Source organism: Lactuca saligna, chromosome 6, assembly GCF_052625555.1.
Source record: "Lactuca saligna cultivar CGN05327 chromosome 6, ASM5262555v1, whole genome shotgun sequence".
NCBI classification, from domain to species: domain Eukaryota; kingdom Viridiplantae; phylum Streptophyta; class Magnoliopsida; order Asterales; family Asteraceae; genus Lactuca; species Lactuca saligna.
In genome coordinates, this window is record NC_136422.1 from 35,347,337 (window position 1) to 35,362,159 (window position 14,823).

Here is a 14,823-nt window from a genome sequence, read left to right on the forward strand (position 1 = left end):
TGTACAGTATAACATTTTAAATCATGAATTGTTGTGTATGAAGAAAAATTGTTGTGTATAAATCATCTCCTATTTAAAAACCGATTGGGAAATAGACGTATTTGGTCTTTTAAATCATTTTACTATTAGTAGGAGAGTTTAAAAAGGAGTTTCAAAACTTAAAAGGGTTGAATGTGTAAAGCTCTAAAATATCTGGGTCAAATTAAACAACTTTTTAAAGAGTGAGTGATCCTAACGGACCATTCATAACGTCTAATCTTCCCTCAGCATTCTCAATGAAGATGCAACTCTACACCGGTGGTCATCCCTTTTTACCGCCGACGATTATAATCACCGGAGAATACATCAGGTTCTATGCCTCAACCCATTTTTTCCTTTCAATTTCCACCATTAATTCAATCTCCTATCTTATGATCCCTCAATTTAGACGAAACAATCAGATGTGGATGTAGAGTATCGCTTCTCAAAAACCCTACAGTCGACTTTAATTTCAAATAAGCGATTTCTAGTTTCAAAATTAGAGAAGAATTTAGTTTATAATGTACATAAATTATGAAGGTGTATACACCAGGTGACTATCAGTTGTTTGGACGAATTGATTTCGGTAAATTTAGGCTCATGAAAACACAAATTCCTGAAAATTGCACATACTTTGCTGAAATTTATGATCTTTAGTTGTTTTACAGCCATAGATAACTTAATGTCAGCTATGAACATCAATAATATCGATACACACTAGCAAGTAAACCTCTCAAATAGTGATTTCACATCTATGTAGATGATATTTGAACAAATTCTTCTTCAAGTCACTGTATATAGCTTCTTTTCCCCTATGCTTCATTCACACCTCTTGCATCAGTATGAATCAAAAAACAAAACAAAAATTCACTTCAGTAGTTATTGATTATCCAAACACTCATGAAGTTCTCGAGTATCCAAACACTCATGAATCATTCAATCTACAAATGTCTCAAAGACAAGTAAGCCAAGATACGATACCCAACAGCCATGGCTGCCAGGGCACCAACTTCCTTCAATCCACTGTCTAATTCAATCCCCTCAATTACAGAGCTGATATGTTCATACTGCACTTTTAGAAGAAGTCTGTAGGTGTGATAGTTGAATGACAAGTAACTTAACCACGAAATGAACACTGGAACATTCTGCAATAAAAAGGACAAACCATTCTTTTAGTATTTCATAGAATCATATTAAGTTCTATAAGAGTTTAGTTTATAATCTGTTAGTGATTTATTTTAATGTCTACCTTTACAAAAAACCCTCCAGCTAACATAAAAGCCATTACAGTTACAGAAGCTAAAGTTGTTGCTTTGTTTAAGTCCATAACTGCAGCACCAATAGCCAATCCAAGACCCTACCATTTTAGTTATAGATATAATGTTATATTATATTATGTAAATCAACTTTATAAATATGTAAAAATTTATATACCTGAGCTGAAACAATGCATAGAAAGACTATAAGCATGGTTAGGAAAAATGATTGAGCAGTGAGTCTGAGTCCTCCCATGAAATAAACAATTAGGAGGAAAATGATTGGGAGAAGAAGATCAAGTGGAAGGTCACTTGTTGTTCTTGCTAGAAAATATGCACTAAGCTTATACATGTCAGCTGCTCTTTCCTTTTTCAACATTGCTCTTTCTTGAGGGAATGTGAATATAGCTGTAAAAACCGGAAAAAACGCCCAAAACACCGCAATGAAGAAGAGCAGTCCCGCCTGCAAAATAAATGACCGTTTTACCCTTAGGTGGATTGTGGAATAAGCAAACAACATTTGCTTATTAATAAATTTTCTGGGGACTCTATCTTGTCCTATGTTTTCCAAAAAGAAAAAAAAAACATTTCTTATGAAGTAGTAATGGATTAGTGGTACTTATGGCTCTTATTGAAAAAAAAAATTCAAGATGGAAACTTTTTATATATGATTGAAAATGATCATTTTACCCCTCGGTACAGTTACAAAACTACACGCCTCATCCCTTATGAAGCATTAACTAGTGAGGGTATTTGTGGGTAGTGGCATTGTTTTTTAAAAAATTGGAAACTTTTTATACCTGATTGAAAATGACCATTTTACTATTGGATACAATTAGCAAAACAACATTCTCTATGGAGTAATAATGATATTTGTTTGCCGTGGTATTTTTTTTTTCAAAAAATGGGAACTTTTTATACCTGATTAAAAATGACCATTTTACCCTTGGGTACAATTAGAAAAACAACAATCCTTATGAAGTAGCAATGTTATTTATGTCTCTTGGCATTTTTTTTTTCAAAAAATGGAAACCTTTCATACCTGATTTTGCAAATCTTTGGGGGTATGAACATCGGATTGCCACCAAAGAAGCCCTAAAATGATTGCGGTTGCTACAATTTGTGTGATTCTCAACCAACTAAAATAATCATGTCGCCTTTCTTTAATCCCTCTCATGAACAATATCAAATACTGTTCTCTCCAACTTGCCCCCCATTCTCGTTTTTCAAACTTTTTTTCTTGATCGAGTGATGTTTGAGTCCTAAGTCTCTTTTTTGTTTCTTCCCCAACACGTGTCATGCATGCCTCCACTAGATACTACAAAAAACAATGATTCTTAAAACAATCTAATTAAGTTTTTCTTAAATGTTTTAAATCATTATTATTATTATTAAATTTACCTCATGCACGATTGTTGGAGAGGGTTTCCCATTTGTTGTTTCTCTTCCTGAATTTCCCAAATGTACTCTATCCTCTAATTCAGGTGGAACAGAAATATCGTTCATGTTCCCATTTGCAAGATCTAACAAGAATTCTGCTGGGTTCATAGCGATTAAAGGAGAACATCCGATTGATGAAAAATACACCATAGCTTCTGAAGCTTTCCCAAAATACAACAAGCTCCCTTTTCCAAGAAGGATTAATTTGTCAAATTTATGGAAAAGTCGACTCGATGGTTGGTGTATAGTTGTAACCACTGTCTTATCATTCTGTTATAAATATATAAACAAATTAATCAATACTTTTTATATAGAGTTCATGAAAATCACGTTACTTTTCGCGATATGACATTATTTTCGGGAAACACAAGAATTTTTGAAATATGAGAAAAAACGATTTCGTGAATTTTTGTAATTAATTCTTCTTTAAATATATAAACAAGTAGGGACTTGAATTAAATAATCATACCTCAGCTATGTCTTGTAATAGTTCAATTACTCTCAAAGAAGTTGTTGAATCCAAACCGGAAGTGGGCTCATCAAGAAACAAAAGGGAAGGGTTGATTATGATTTCATTTCCAATGGAAACACGCTTCCTTTCGCCACCTGAAATTCCCCGAATAAAGGAGTTTCCTATCATAGTATCTTGACACCTGTTTTAAGATATATTATTAGAGGAACCATATATCAATTTCATAATAATATTTCCATTTTAGGAGAGTGCAAGTGTAATTAATAGGTGACTTGAGAGATTAGTCTATGTGATTCTAATAATTTGTCATATAGAGAAATTCTCTCTCTGTGTAGGCATGTGGTTTTTCTTTGGTTTTGAAGTTTTCCATGTATATTTTTGTGTTGAGTTTTCTTTATTATTTCATTTGCAATCTTTGAGACCATTTTCCCAACACTTTCATAATATCTTGAAAATACGAGATAATTACCTCTCCAAACCAAGTTCATATATAACATCTTCTGCTCGTTTTTCCTTCTCTTGTTTTGTTAGTGTCTTAGATAGTCGTAAAAGAGCCGCATATGTTATAGTTTCCTTCACAGTTAAATGAGGGAACAACACGTCATCTTGCGTCACAAACCCAATCCTGCCAAGATCACATTTCATAAAATTTTAAGGAAGTGTTTTTTTAAAATGACTTGTTAATTTATTGATTTTTTTAAAAGCCAATAAGCTAAAAAAAATATTTGGTAAAGACTAACTTTTTAGACAAAAAAAAAAAAAAAAAGAGTTTTTCAGAACGTCAGGAATGCCTCACTTTTCCAAAAAACCAATAAATTCATCCCAACTTTTTGGAAAAAAAGTATACCTGCTCTTTAGGAGCTTTGAATACGGCTTGTCATTATAAGTAACTGATCCACCTAATGTATGCTCTGTCAACCGCCCTCCAAGCAAACTTAAGAGGGTAGTTTTGCCACTTCCCGATGGCCCCATGAGAGCCAAAACTTCACCTGGATTAACGGAACCATTTATTCCATTTAAAATATATTTCTCTTGGGTTGATGTCACTCCTTTGGTTATTATCTTGTATGTCACTTCCGTAAACTGCATTTTACGAAAAATTAAATCCGATTAGTATAATAATTAGCAACATCTAAATGAATACAACATGAGAGATGAGACTCCTTATGTTTATTAAGAATGATCTATATTTATATCTTAAAGATAGAGGTTGTTTTTTTCGGTTTTGGTTTTAAAAAAACAATTAGTCTTGTACATAAATACCATAAAATATGAGATTTTCTGTACAAGACTGAACCTGACATATCATATCATATCATATCTTGCATTGTTCTCTTACAAAAACCTCCATGTTTTCCTGTCCAAATAGCCATACGGGAAAATTAATCTATTTGCGTTTTTTGGACATGTAAAACAATAGACACCCACAACTTGTTTCTATATAAAAAATTATAAAACAACGATGAAAATGTGAAAATTTTGAAGCTTGCATTGTAAATAGTTGTGTATACCTTTAGATATATTTGCATGGTAGGCTCTGTTTGAAATCTTTTACGCGTTCCCGCTTCAATGTCTTCGGCTGTAACAAACATGTTTAGCATAACAAAATACAAACTTCATATATCACATATTCACACACACACACACACACACACACACATATATATATATATATATATATATATATATATATATATATATATATATATATATATATATATATATTCATGATATTTTGTTTCTTATGTTGCTTATTTTCTTGACTTAGAGTGCCGGTCTTGGTTAAATTATTTGTGAGTTATGACTTGTGACCCCATTTGCTTCATTTAGAGTCAAACAAGTCAACATTTCATTTCAAATTATAATTTGTGGTAATTTATTCATATGTTATCTAAACATTGTATGAAATCTGTTATACATATGGTATTATATGTATATGTTATCTAAACATTGTATCGAATCTGTTATACATATGGTATTATATGTAATATATGATATGATAGATCATACTTTTTAATAATCCTTATTACAGCAAAAGTGTCTATTTGTGCCTAAAATTCATGTAATGGGACCAATAAAAAGAAAATATAAAGAAAAGATAAGAAGAAGACCTGTCTTGAGTTATTGACTTTTAGAGGATTTGACTAGAGAGGAAGTGGACCAGTATCATGTGGTCCACTCAAGGCCCATTTTCCATACAGTGGAGGCCCACTTCCATTGTTGTCTGTCACTTCTTAGTCTAACCAGTCCAACTACGTCGTTTTATTTAATTTACTTTTCACATGCTTCACGTTATCCGCTTTTATGGCCTAATTTGGCTTTTTGTTGCATAAAGTTTTATCATGGCACTTTGTGACATCACTTCACTTTCACTTTCATGGCTTACTTAAAGTTAAACAACTATTTTTAAATTCTAAATTCTATCTCCATAGCTCTTTGATCTTAGTCTATCATTTTTTATTATTTGTGTTTCTTATAAAGATTAAAAGTTAAAACAAACTTACGTATGTCATCGTCGCTGAAAGGTCTTGAATCTGCTATTTCATCTGGAGGCATTGTGAACGCTGCGAGTGAAAACGAGAACCCTAAGCTAGCGCTCGAGGCTCTACTTAGTGCGGCCCCGCTACTAACCTCATCGAAATCAAATTTCATTTGAGTACTCTTCCCCCTTTTAATGTGCGCGTTTCTTCCACTAGTGCCACTTCGCCCGGGTGATGCGAGCACTTGATTTTTGCTGGATTTTCTTGAAAGCGTATAACTGTCGACCTCTTTAGTTTCCTCGTTTGAGACAGGCGATTTCATTGCATCTCCTAGTATCTTGGTTAAATTATCTGACTGCGTTCTCCATAACCCTCCGGAACTCGAATTCGGTTTCTCCATATTGTTTTCTACATGTACCCACAAAAAAGTTACTTCACAAAATGGAATATATATAAACATGAAAAAAGATAACTCAACAAAGAAAATACAAACCTTTTGCTTAAACCAAGGAACCAAAGGAAAGAAGTGTGATGAACTTATTCGCAAGGAAGGTAGTAGGTACTACTTACTAGCACCTTTTTATACGATTTTCATAATTGGAAAAGACGAATATACCCTTTATCTATTTAAGTTATTATAGGATTTTGAAAATCACCTAACAAGAAATAAATACACGTACTTATTCTTGAAAATTGTACATTTATTATAAAAGAAAAAGATTAAAAAGCCAACACGTCAAACTCGGTACCCTCATATGACAACTGCCGTATACGTGTAAGGGTACGAAATTTTATTTAATTTCTTTATGCTTTTGATTTATTTTTGTGATCAATATCAACAGAAGCGTCGTTTTTTTAACTTTTAACATTAATGGAAGGTTTTGTTGTAAAGCTTAATAAACCACAAGTTAATGCGGATGTCTTTAATATTGTGAGGTCTACCTTCACCTTCATTCTCATGTTACCCCTTTGTTAGGGCACCCAATATTTTGGATCTTTTCTCGTATTATTGGCACACATAGTCATGCACTCACACATGCTTATGCTTAGGGGGTGTTTGGATGAATGTTATAACTTGATCACCTCATCGTTACGATATGAAAACGTAATAATTTTGGACGTGTTCAACAAAACTAACTAGAAGCTGAAAATTACCTAAAAACTTTTAAAACATGTAACATTACATAAAATTACTTATCTAAATCACGCTATTGATTTACAAAAAAAGGTAATTAAGTAAATTTGCAAAATTATAAAAGAGCTCCTAAGGCGTAATTAAGTTTTTTTTTGAAGTAGGTTTTGGATTAAGTAGGTTTTGCAAATTTACTTAATTACCTTAATTACCTTTTTTTGAAAATAGAAGCTCCTAAGGCGTAATTTAGCGTGATTTAGATAAGTAGAAGCTCCTAAGGCGTAATTAAGTTTTTTTTTTTAATATATATATATATATATATATATATATATATATATATATATATATATATATATATATATATATATATATATATATATATATATATATATATATATATAGGTTCAGATTCATTTGAAATCATTCTAATTTTGTGAGATCGTAAAACCAAATCTAAAACTAATTTTAAAATGCAAAATAAATGGAAAAATCTAAAAATTCTTTTTTTAAATATTCTTTTCGGAACTTGAATTAACTAAAAAAAAAAATTCCATTTTTTTTGAAAAATACGTGAAATATTCTAATAGAATATTACACTGTACATAATCTAAAAAATAATTTTAAAATGCAAAATAAATGGTAAAATCCAAAAATTCTTTTTTTAAATATTATTTTCGGAACTTGAATATACTAAAAAAAAAATACGTCTTACGGTCTCAAAATTAGGCCGTTTCACATTAATCTAACCCTATATATATATATATATATATATATATATATATATATATATATATATATATATATATATATATATATATATATATATATATATATATATATATATATATATATATATATTAAAAACTAAAAGCTCAAAAAAAAAAAAAAAAAAAAAAAAAAAAAAAAAAAAAAAAAACTAAAACTGTATGCTGAATACGTCCGTCTTATTATTAAACCTTTAAAAGTATATAAGAATGAAAATTTGAGGTCCTTTTTTTATTTATTAATTTTTCGTATAACTCCACTTTGTGGTAACTAATTATTTAAGGGTTTATCGAATAAAAGACACAGTTTTTTGACATTTTCTAGATAGACCTATTCTTTTTTAATGATCTCAATAAAGAATACTGATCTAACTTTTCATTTTGTATTTTTGTACAATTTATAATTTTTTCACCAAGTAAAAATCTAGTATTTTCTGAAAAAGTGATCAAAATATCGTCCTTTATGCAAATAAACATAAAATGTCACTAGTATAAAAATACACAACATTTCTCCTTTTTTTTTTTTTTTCAGAAAAAAACATTTTACCGGATGAAAAAAATATTGTCTTATGCAATTAACCAATTATTTAATATCCTTTAATCAATTCCAAAATACATATACAAAATGCTGGAATGGGATTTCTGGTGAATTTTTAACTTCATTTAGAATTAAAAATAGATTATATTTTATCTTTAATATGGCAATTGAAACAAAACAAATTTCATTAATCATGATGTTTATATGTATATCGGACACCTTAGACTTAAAAACAAAAAAGAATAGGTTAAATGTCATGATCCAACTACTAGCTTCATTAATCATGTTCATGATGTTTATAACTTCATATGTAATCCAAGAAAAAGACTTAACTCCCACTAATCCGCGACTAATACCTTATTTATGTATCTCTTATGATAATAACTATATGTCGACATGACAAAATATTTGGCTATTTTTATGCTTATATATATATATATATATATATATATATATATATATATATATATATATATATATATATATATATATATATATATATATATATATATATATACTAGCCGTCTACCCGCGCAAAGCGGCGGGGCACGTGAGTTCTTTCGGTGATATGTTTCCATTACAAAATTGTTATGTTAAAAAAAAGTACATGTTGAAGACAATATAATCAAACTATGGTGTTATTTGTTACATCATGCATCAAATAATCAATAAAAAGCAACCAGTCAAGACGACACAAAATATTAATCGTGCAATACTTCTTTATACACCACATTTGCTGTATAAACCCCATCACCTTTTGAATTTTCGTTAGGTTTTACTAATACTTTTGTATTGCAACGTGAAACCCCTCTGGACAATGCAACATAAAGTTGTCCATGCGAGAATACTGGTTCTGGAAGATAGATACCTACATATGGAATTGTTTGTCCCTGAGCTTTATTGATTGTCATTGCAAAGCACAATCGAATAGGAAACTGTTTCTTCATTAGAGGATCGATGGTTGCTACTAATTGCTTGTAACTGGTATTGGTTTCATATCGATGGATGTGGATTCGCATATGAAATCAATTGTGTTCGCATCTATGAAATCAGTTCGCATATGACATCAATTGAGTTCGCATTTGGTTTTGTGGGTCAAAACAGTTCGCATAAGAAGTTCACGATTTGTTTGAGGTTAATTGATTTTGATTTCGCAAGCTTGGAGTCGGAGATCTGGATTGTGTTCGCATCTATAGAATGCGAGGAGAATTTAATGGTGATATTCAGTTCGCATTTGGTGACACAAGTACGTGGTTGATGATTTTTGGTTGGTTCGCATTTGAAATTAGTGGGTTTCGCATTTGGCTTCGTATCTGGGTTTCTCAAACAACTGAAATGCGAATATGAGACAATTGATTAATTTCTCAGTTAATGCGATGAAATGCGAATGAACTCAAAGACGGATGGATGCAAGATGCGAAGAATTTGAATGAAAATGCGAAGTTTTTAATGTATAAATGCGAATTGGGGAAGAAAGCTTAGAGTTTCGCATTTGGCACCTGATCTTTTCAAGAAATAATATAAGTGGTCCAACTTCGCAAAATGGGGTCATTTAATCAGAAAATCGATCATTCTTCAAATATGACATTTAATCAGAAAATCGATCTAAAAATGAGACATTTGGTGTTTATCGATTTTTCAGGGTCGACGGGTTGTATGAAAAGCGAAGGCTGAGTAATTGAAAATTAGAGGATCGATGGTTGTTGCTACTAATTGCTTGTAACTGGTATTGGTTTCATATCGATGGATGTGGATTCGCATATGAAATCAATTGTGTTCGCATCTATGAAATCAGTTCGCATATGACATCAATTGAGTTCGCATTTGGTTTTGTGGGTCAAAACAGTTCGCATAAGAAGTTCACGATTTGTTTGAGGTTAATTGATTTTGATTTCGCAAGCTTGGAGTCGGAGATCTGGATTGTGTTCGCATCTATGGAATGCGAGGAGAATTTAATGGTGATATTCAGTTCGCATTTGGTGACACAAGTACGTGGTTGATGATTTTTGGTTGGTTCGCATTTGAAATCAGTGGGTTTCGCATTTGGGTTCGTATCTGGGTTTCTCAAACAACTGAAATGCGAATATGAGACAACTGATTAATTTCTCAGTTAATGCGATGAAATGCGAATGAACTCAAAGACGGATGGATGCAAGATGCGAAGAATTTGAATGAAAATGCGAAGTTTTTAATGTATAAATGCGAATTGGGGAAGAAAGCTTAGAGTTTCGCATTTGGCATCTGATCTTTTCAAGAAATAATATAAGTGGTCCAACTTCACAAAATGGGGTCATAAAAAGACAAAAGTGCAGAATTTTCATTTCGCATCCCTGTAGTCTTCGCAAAATGGAAAATTTTACCCAGTTTCGCATTTGGGGTAAATTTTTTTGAGAAATTGGAATATTTTCAAACTTTTTTTCTTAAAAAAAACACATTGTCTTCGTCTAAGAGAGGGAGAAAAACGATTAGGGTTTATAAGGGAAATACTTCATGGCAGTGGGATTTATAGCAGGGTTTATAAGGTGGAGAGAACAAACACACGTCTGCTATGAGATATTTTAATCAGCTGCAAATGCAACATTTAAAGGATATTTGTTGAAGCGTATTAGGATGAAAAGGTTTTAAATTTTGAATGACCATGAAATTAGGATTTTGCTGAGAAATATAAGGAATCAAAACAAATTTAAAATTTAATATTATTTTATTAATGGTTGTTTGTAATATTAGCTTAATCGTTTGTACGTCTTAAAAAAATAATATTATTATATTCAATCTATTTATAGAAATAGTTAGATTTCTTTTATAAGTAGTAAAGATATATATATTGTATTTATCATTAATATTACGAGTGTGGATTAGAGACTTTTTGGTTATCTTTAACTTTCAGAATTCAAATAATGTTTTGAAAAAGTTAAAATTATAGAGTTGTAAATTGTAATGTCGACATGGACAGGGCCGAAATCTTTGTAGTAAAAGGTCACGTGAAATTTAAGTGGCTTTCGACTTTTTTTCACCAACCGTTTATTAAAAAAACAATCAATTCTTGACGTACTTTTTTTCATCAACCATTTATTTAAAAAAACAATTAATTATTATACATCAACATTTCATTGTTTTGTTATGATTTGTACTTATTGGTTATAATTTAGGGCCCCATAATTTACACTTTAGAATTGACGTAATCACTACAAAGAAAAATGCTAATAGTGACGAAAATGATATAGTCACTAAATGATTCCGTGACCAAAACTTTGGTTATCACTTTTCGACCCAGGTTTATCACTAACCTGATTAGAGACCAATACATGTAAGTGATCCCTAAATAATAAGTATTGTGACTAAACTACATATTTGTGATGACTCATTCTATTAAGTCACTAATCATTAAAATAGTCACTATTATCTACAATTAATGACCATAAAAAAGTCATTGATTATGATTACTCTGATAATTACTATAGTGACCAAATGCATCGTCATTAAGTATTTATTGTTAGAGACCAAAAAATGGCCTCTAATAAGAGAAATACGAGAAAAGATGATAGTTATCAAGTTCCATGAACCAACAATTTAGAGAAATAGACAAAATTAAAAAAAATGGTATCTATGGTTTACCAAAAGTTACAAAGTTAGTCTCTGCTAATTTTTTTTAATGCAAATGGTCATTGTGGTTTTTTACTGCACACTTGTATTGAAGAAGTATACGGTGTAGGTAGAAAAGGTTTGAGTTTGGACAAACATTCATGGAACAAGCTAGTAACAACTATTAAGGAAAAATATGTCGTTGATTTGACTCAAAGACAATTAAAAAACACCCATGACAATCTTAAAGCCAAATAGACAAGGTGGTTAAACTTGAAAAAAATCTGGCAACCTTAATAATCCTCAAAGAAACACTTTTAACTTAACAAATGAGGAGTGAGAGGACTTTAAAAGGTACACACACACCCACACACACATATATATATATAGTTGGAAAATATTCTTATACTACTTTTGTTACATTGATTGGGTGTAGGGACATTCGAAAGTCGCTTCTTTGAAAACTGTCCCATTGGTGTTCCCAGAACTTTGTGCAGAACTCTTTGATGGAAATAGTGCCTTTGGTAATCTCAAATATGCCACATCCCAAACACCATCGGGACATGGATCATTTTCCTGCCATGTCGCACCACTACAACTTATGGACACCCCTTCTATTAACATAAATGAGGATGATTACTTTTCCAATCATACTAGTGAGCCTTTTACTCAACCATCACCTTCTTCTCCTTCACCTTCTGCTACTTCACCTTCTGGTAACCCCAACAAAAGGCCTAAACCCTCAACTCCTCGACCTCGAGCTCCTAGTATCTCACCTGATCCACCTTTTAGTACCTCATCTAAAGCTTCTATTCCTGCTCACGATTTAGCACTACATATGCGAAAAGATCTACGACATTTGACTCAACGACCTACAATTGCTCAATGTTTAGAGAAGTTATAGTTGCTTGAGTTAGGCCCAGTGTACCCTCTACAATTTGCTGCTAATCACATTTATGGAGGGACCATGAATATAAGAGAGATATGGGTAAATTTTCCCAATGATCCACATATATTAAGAGGATGGATCAGATGACTGGTACAAGTTTAGGAGGTTTAAAGGATGGAAATATTATCCGTTAAGTTTACATATTTGAGTTGTTTAAGTTTTAATTGCATGTGTTGGAACTATGTGGTTATGTTTTTTGGTTTTTTGGCACTTGAATGTTATTTATGGTATTTGGTACTTGAATTTTATGTTATTTGGTACTTGAGTTTTATGTTTTGTTATTTGGTACTTGAGTTTTATGTTTTTTTATTTGGTACTTGTGTTGATTAATAGGTTCCTAATGGATCACGACAAAAAATACTTCTCATAATTCTAGTGTACTTGTACGTCCACTACTTTTGGAAGAAGGGTGTGAAACGAGTGCATGACTACGATTCGAAAATGACAAAACATGAATTTATGTTAGAGTTACTTCACCGTAATCCTCTACAATGTGTTGAAGTACTATGCATGTCGCGTGAATCATTTGTCCGACTATGTGCTCATCTTAGAGTAAATTACGCATTAAAGGATAGAAAACATGTATCACTTGAGGAAAAGATGGCTATGTTTTTGATGATGATCGGTCATAATTAACGTTATATGATTATTAAATGAAGATTTAAACACTCAAAGCAAACAATTCATAAATGTTTTCATGAAGTGATGGACAAAATGCTGATTTTTCGCACATGACATTATAGTACCAACTTTTTTAAATCTGAATCCAAACATTCCGGGACATAATAAGAGGCTACGACGGGTTTTCAAAGCAGAAGTTAGTGCACTTGATGACACTTTGATACATGTTGTTGTCCCTGCAAACAATCAATATTTATACAAAAGTATGGGAAAAAGCGATTGTTACCAAAAATATTGGTGATTTGTGACTTCAACATGATGTTTACTTTTTTTTTGTGGCCGATTGGGAAGGGATATCACATGATTCTAGAATATTATCAGAAGCATTAGCAAACCCGCATGCACCATTCCCATTTCCACCAACATGTAAGTTTATGGTTATTTAAATAGTTTTTATCTTAGTTTGAAAACTGAATGACTTTTTTTTTTTTTTTTTTTTTTTTTTTTTTTTTTTTTTGCATTTTTACAGATAAATATTATTCTTGTGATGCCACCTATGCAAACATTCGAGGTTTTATGACATCATATCGTAATGTGAGCTATTGGATTGGAGATTTCCGTCGAAGTTATGCACTAACCAATAAAGAAAAATCTAACCATGCACACATGAAACTTCAGAATGTCATTGAGCATGCTTTTGGTGTCTAAAAAACACGATTTCCTATATTGAAGATAATGTCACCATTCTCTTTGGTTACACAATGAAAGATTACCCTTGCATGTTTCGTGCTTCATAACTTTATAAGAATAGAGGGACTACGTGATTAATATTTCGCATGATATGATGAACCAAATGTCTCATTTCAGAATAACAATGTAGCTGTTGATGATGATGAAGATGAGATTCCAACACATCGTACTGCAGCAGATCGTGAACATATGACCCAGTCATGGGATTTGAGTGCCGAGTAATTGATGCAAAATTTGGAATGAGAATTATTAAATTTTGGTTGTATGAATTTTATTTCAAAATTTTATTGTAAGACTAATTTGGTTGTATGAATTTTATTTCAATGTTTTAAGACTAGAATTATAAAAAATTTCGCATTGAAAAACTATTTTTAGTTTATTAAATTATTTTTTCTAATATTTGCAACAGCCTGCAAATGTTAAAAAACAAACACGCTTTTTATTACAGTATGCAACTGTTTGATCCACTTCTGCTGCTGCAGAGGACTATAGAGGTGGTCCACAAACTTTATTAATTTTTGCTTCAAAAAAAAAACAACACCTAATGGTCTTCCACGAAAACTGTTCCTCGATTTTAGATTCAGTTTAAATTCCCTCCATCCTCCCACTCAAATTTTAGGGGCCTATTAGTGATATACATTTACGGAAATTATAAATATAACTAAAATGCAACTTTGTGGCTGTGAGATAAAGTTACTACTGCTAATATTACAAGTTGTAGTGCACAATGCACAAACTTGTCAATACATAAAGTACAACTTTAATCCTCAACTTTGTATAATACATCACTTTCAATCCTTTTATTTTATAAAATAATATTT

At 31.4% G+C, this 14,823-nt stretch overlaps 2 protein-coding genes across 3 annotated transcripts; one reads left to right on the forward strand and one right to left on the reverse strand.

Moving 5' to 3' along the window:
- Positions 1 to 631: 631 nt before the first annotated feature.
- Positions 632 to 6,316, reverse strand: LOC145000324 (ABC transporter G family member 22-like). 2 transcript variants are annotated; one of them, XM_078959522.1, is made up of 11 exons: positions 6,160 to 6,316; positions 5,691 to 6,074; positions 4,698 to 4,765; positions 4,034 to 4,269; positions 3,656 to 3,811; positions 3,184 to 3,367; positions 2,676 to 2,984; positions 2,317 to 2,592; positions 1,453 to 1,737; positions 1,268 to 1,375; positions 632 to 1,163 (listed from the first exon to the last, which is right to left on the reverse strand). In XM_078959522.1, exons 2-11 carry the CDS (start codon positions 6,064 to 6,066, stop codon positions 960 to 962), a joined length of 2,202 nt encoding a protein of 733 aa, XP_078815648.1. In that variant the 5' UTR covers positions 6,067 to 6,074; positions 6,160 to 6,316; the 3' UTR covers positions 632 to 959. The 2 variants fall into 2 exon arrangements, with proteins under 2 accessions (XP_078815648.1, XP_078815649.1); XM_078959523.1 differs by lacking the exons at positions 5,691 to 6,074; positions 6,160 to 6,316 and adding an exon at positions 4,484 to 4,543.
- Positions 6,317 to 13,072: 6,756 nt separating this feature from the next.
- LOC145002446 (uncharacterized) lies at positions 13,073 to 14,224 on the forward strand. Its single transcript, XM_078961719.1, has 5 exons — positions 13,073 to 13,256; positions 13,375 to 13,515; positions 13,604 to 13,678; positions 13,782 to 13,846; positions 14,120 to 14,224. Exons 1-5 carry the CDS (start codon positions 13,073 to 13,075, stop codon positions 14,222 to 14,224), a joined length of 570 nt encoding a protein of 189 aa, XP_078817845.1.
- The last annotated feature ends 599 nt before the right edge of the window (positions 14,225 to 14,823 follow it).

Coding starts and splice junctions, on each gene's coding strand:
- LOC145000324 (XM_078959522.1), bottom strand. CDS start 6,066: ATGGAGAAACCGAATTCGAGTTCCGGAGGGTTATGGAGAACGCAGTCA. Junction 4,766..5,690: donor TTTCAGCGACGATGACATAC/GTAAGTTTGTTT, acceptor TGTTTGTTACAG/CCGAAGACATTGAAGCGGGA. Junction 3,812..4,033: donor TCAAAGCTCCTAAAGAGCAG/GTATACTTTTTT, acceptor TGATCTTGGCAG/GATTGGGTTTGTGACGCAAG.
- LOC145002446 (XM_078961719.1), top strand. CDS start 13,073: ATGACAAAACATGAATTTATGTTAGAGTTACTTCACCGTAATCCTCTA. Junction 13,516..13,603: donor CAATCAATATTTATACAAAA/GTATGGGAAAAA, acceptor CCGATTGGGAAG/GGATATCACATGATTCTAGA. Junction 13,847..14,119: donor TTATGACATCATATCGTAAT/GTGAGCTATTGG, acceptor GTCTCATTTCAG/AATAACAATGTAGCTGTTGA.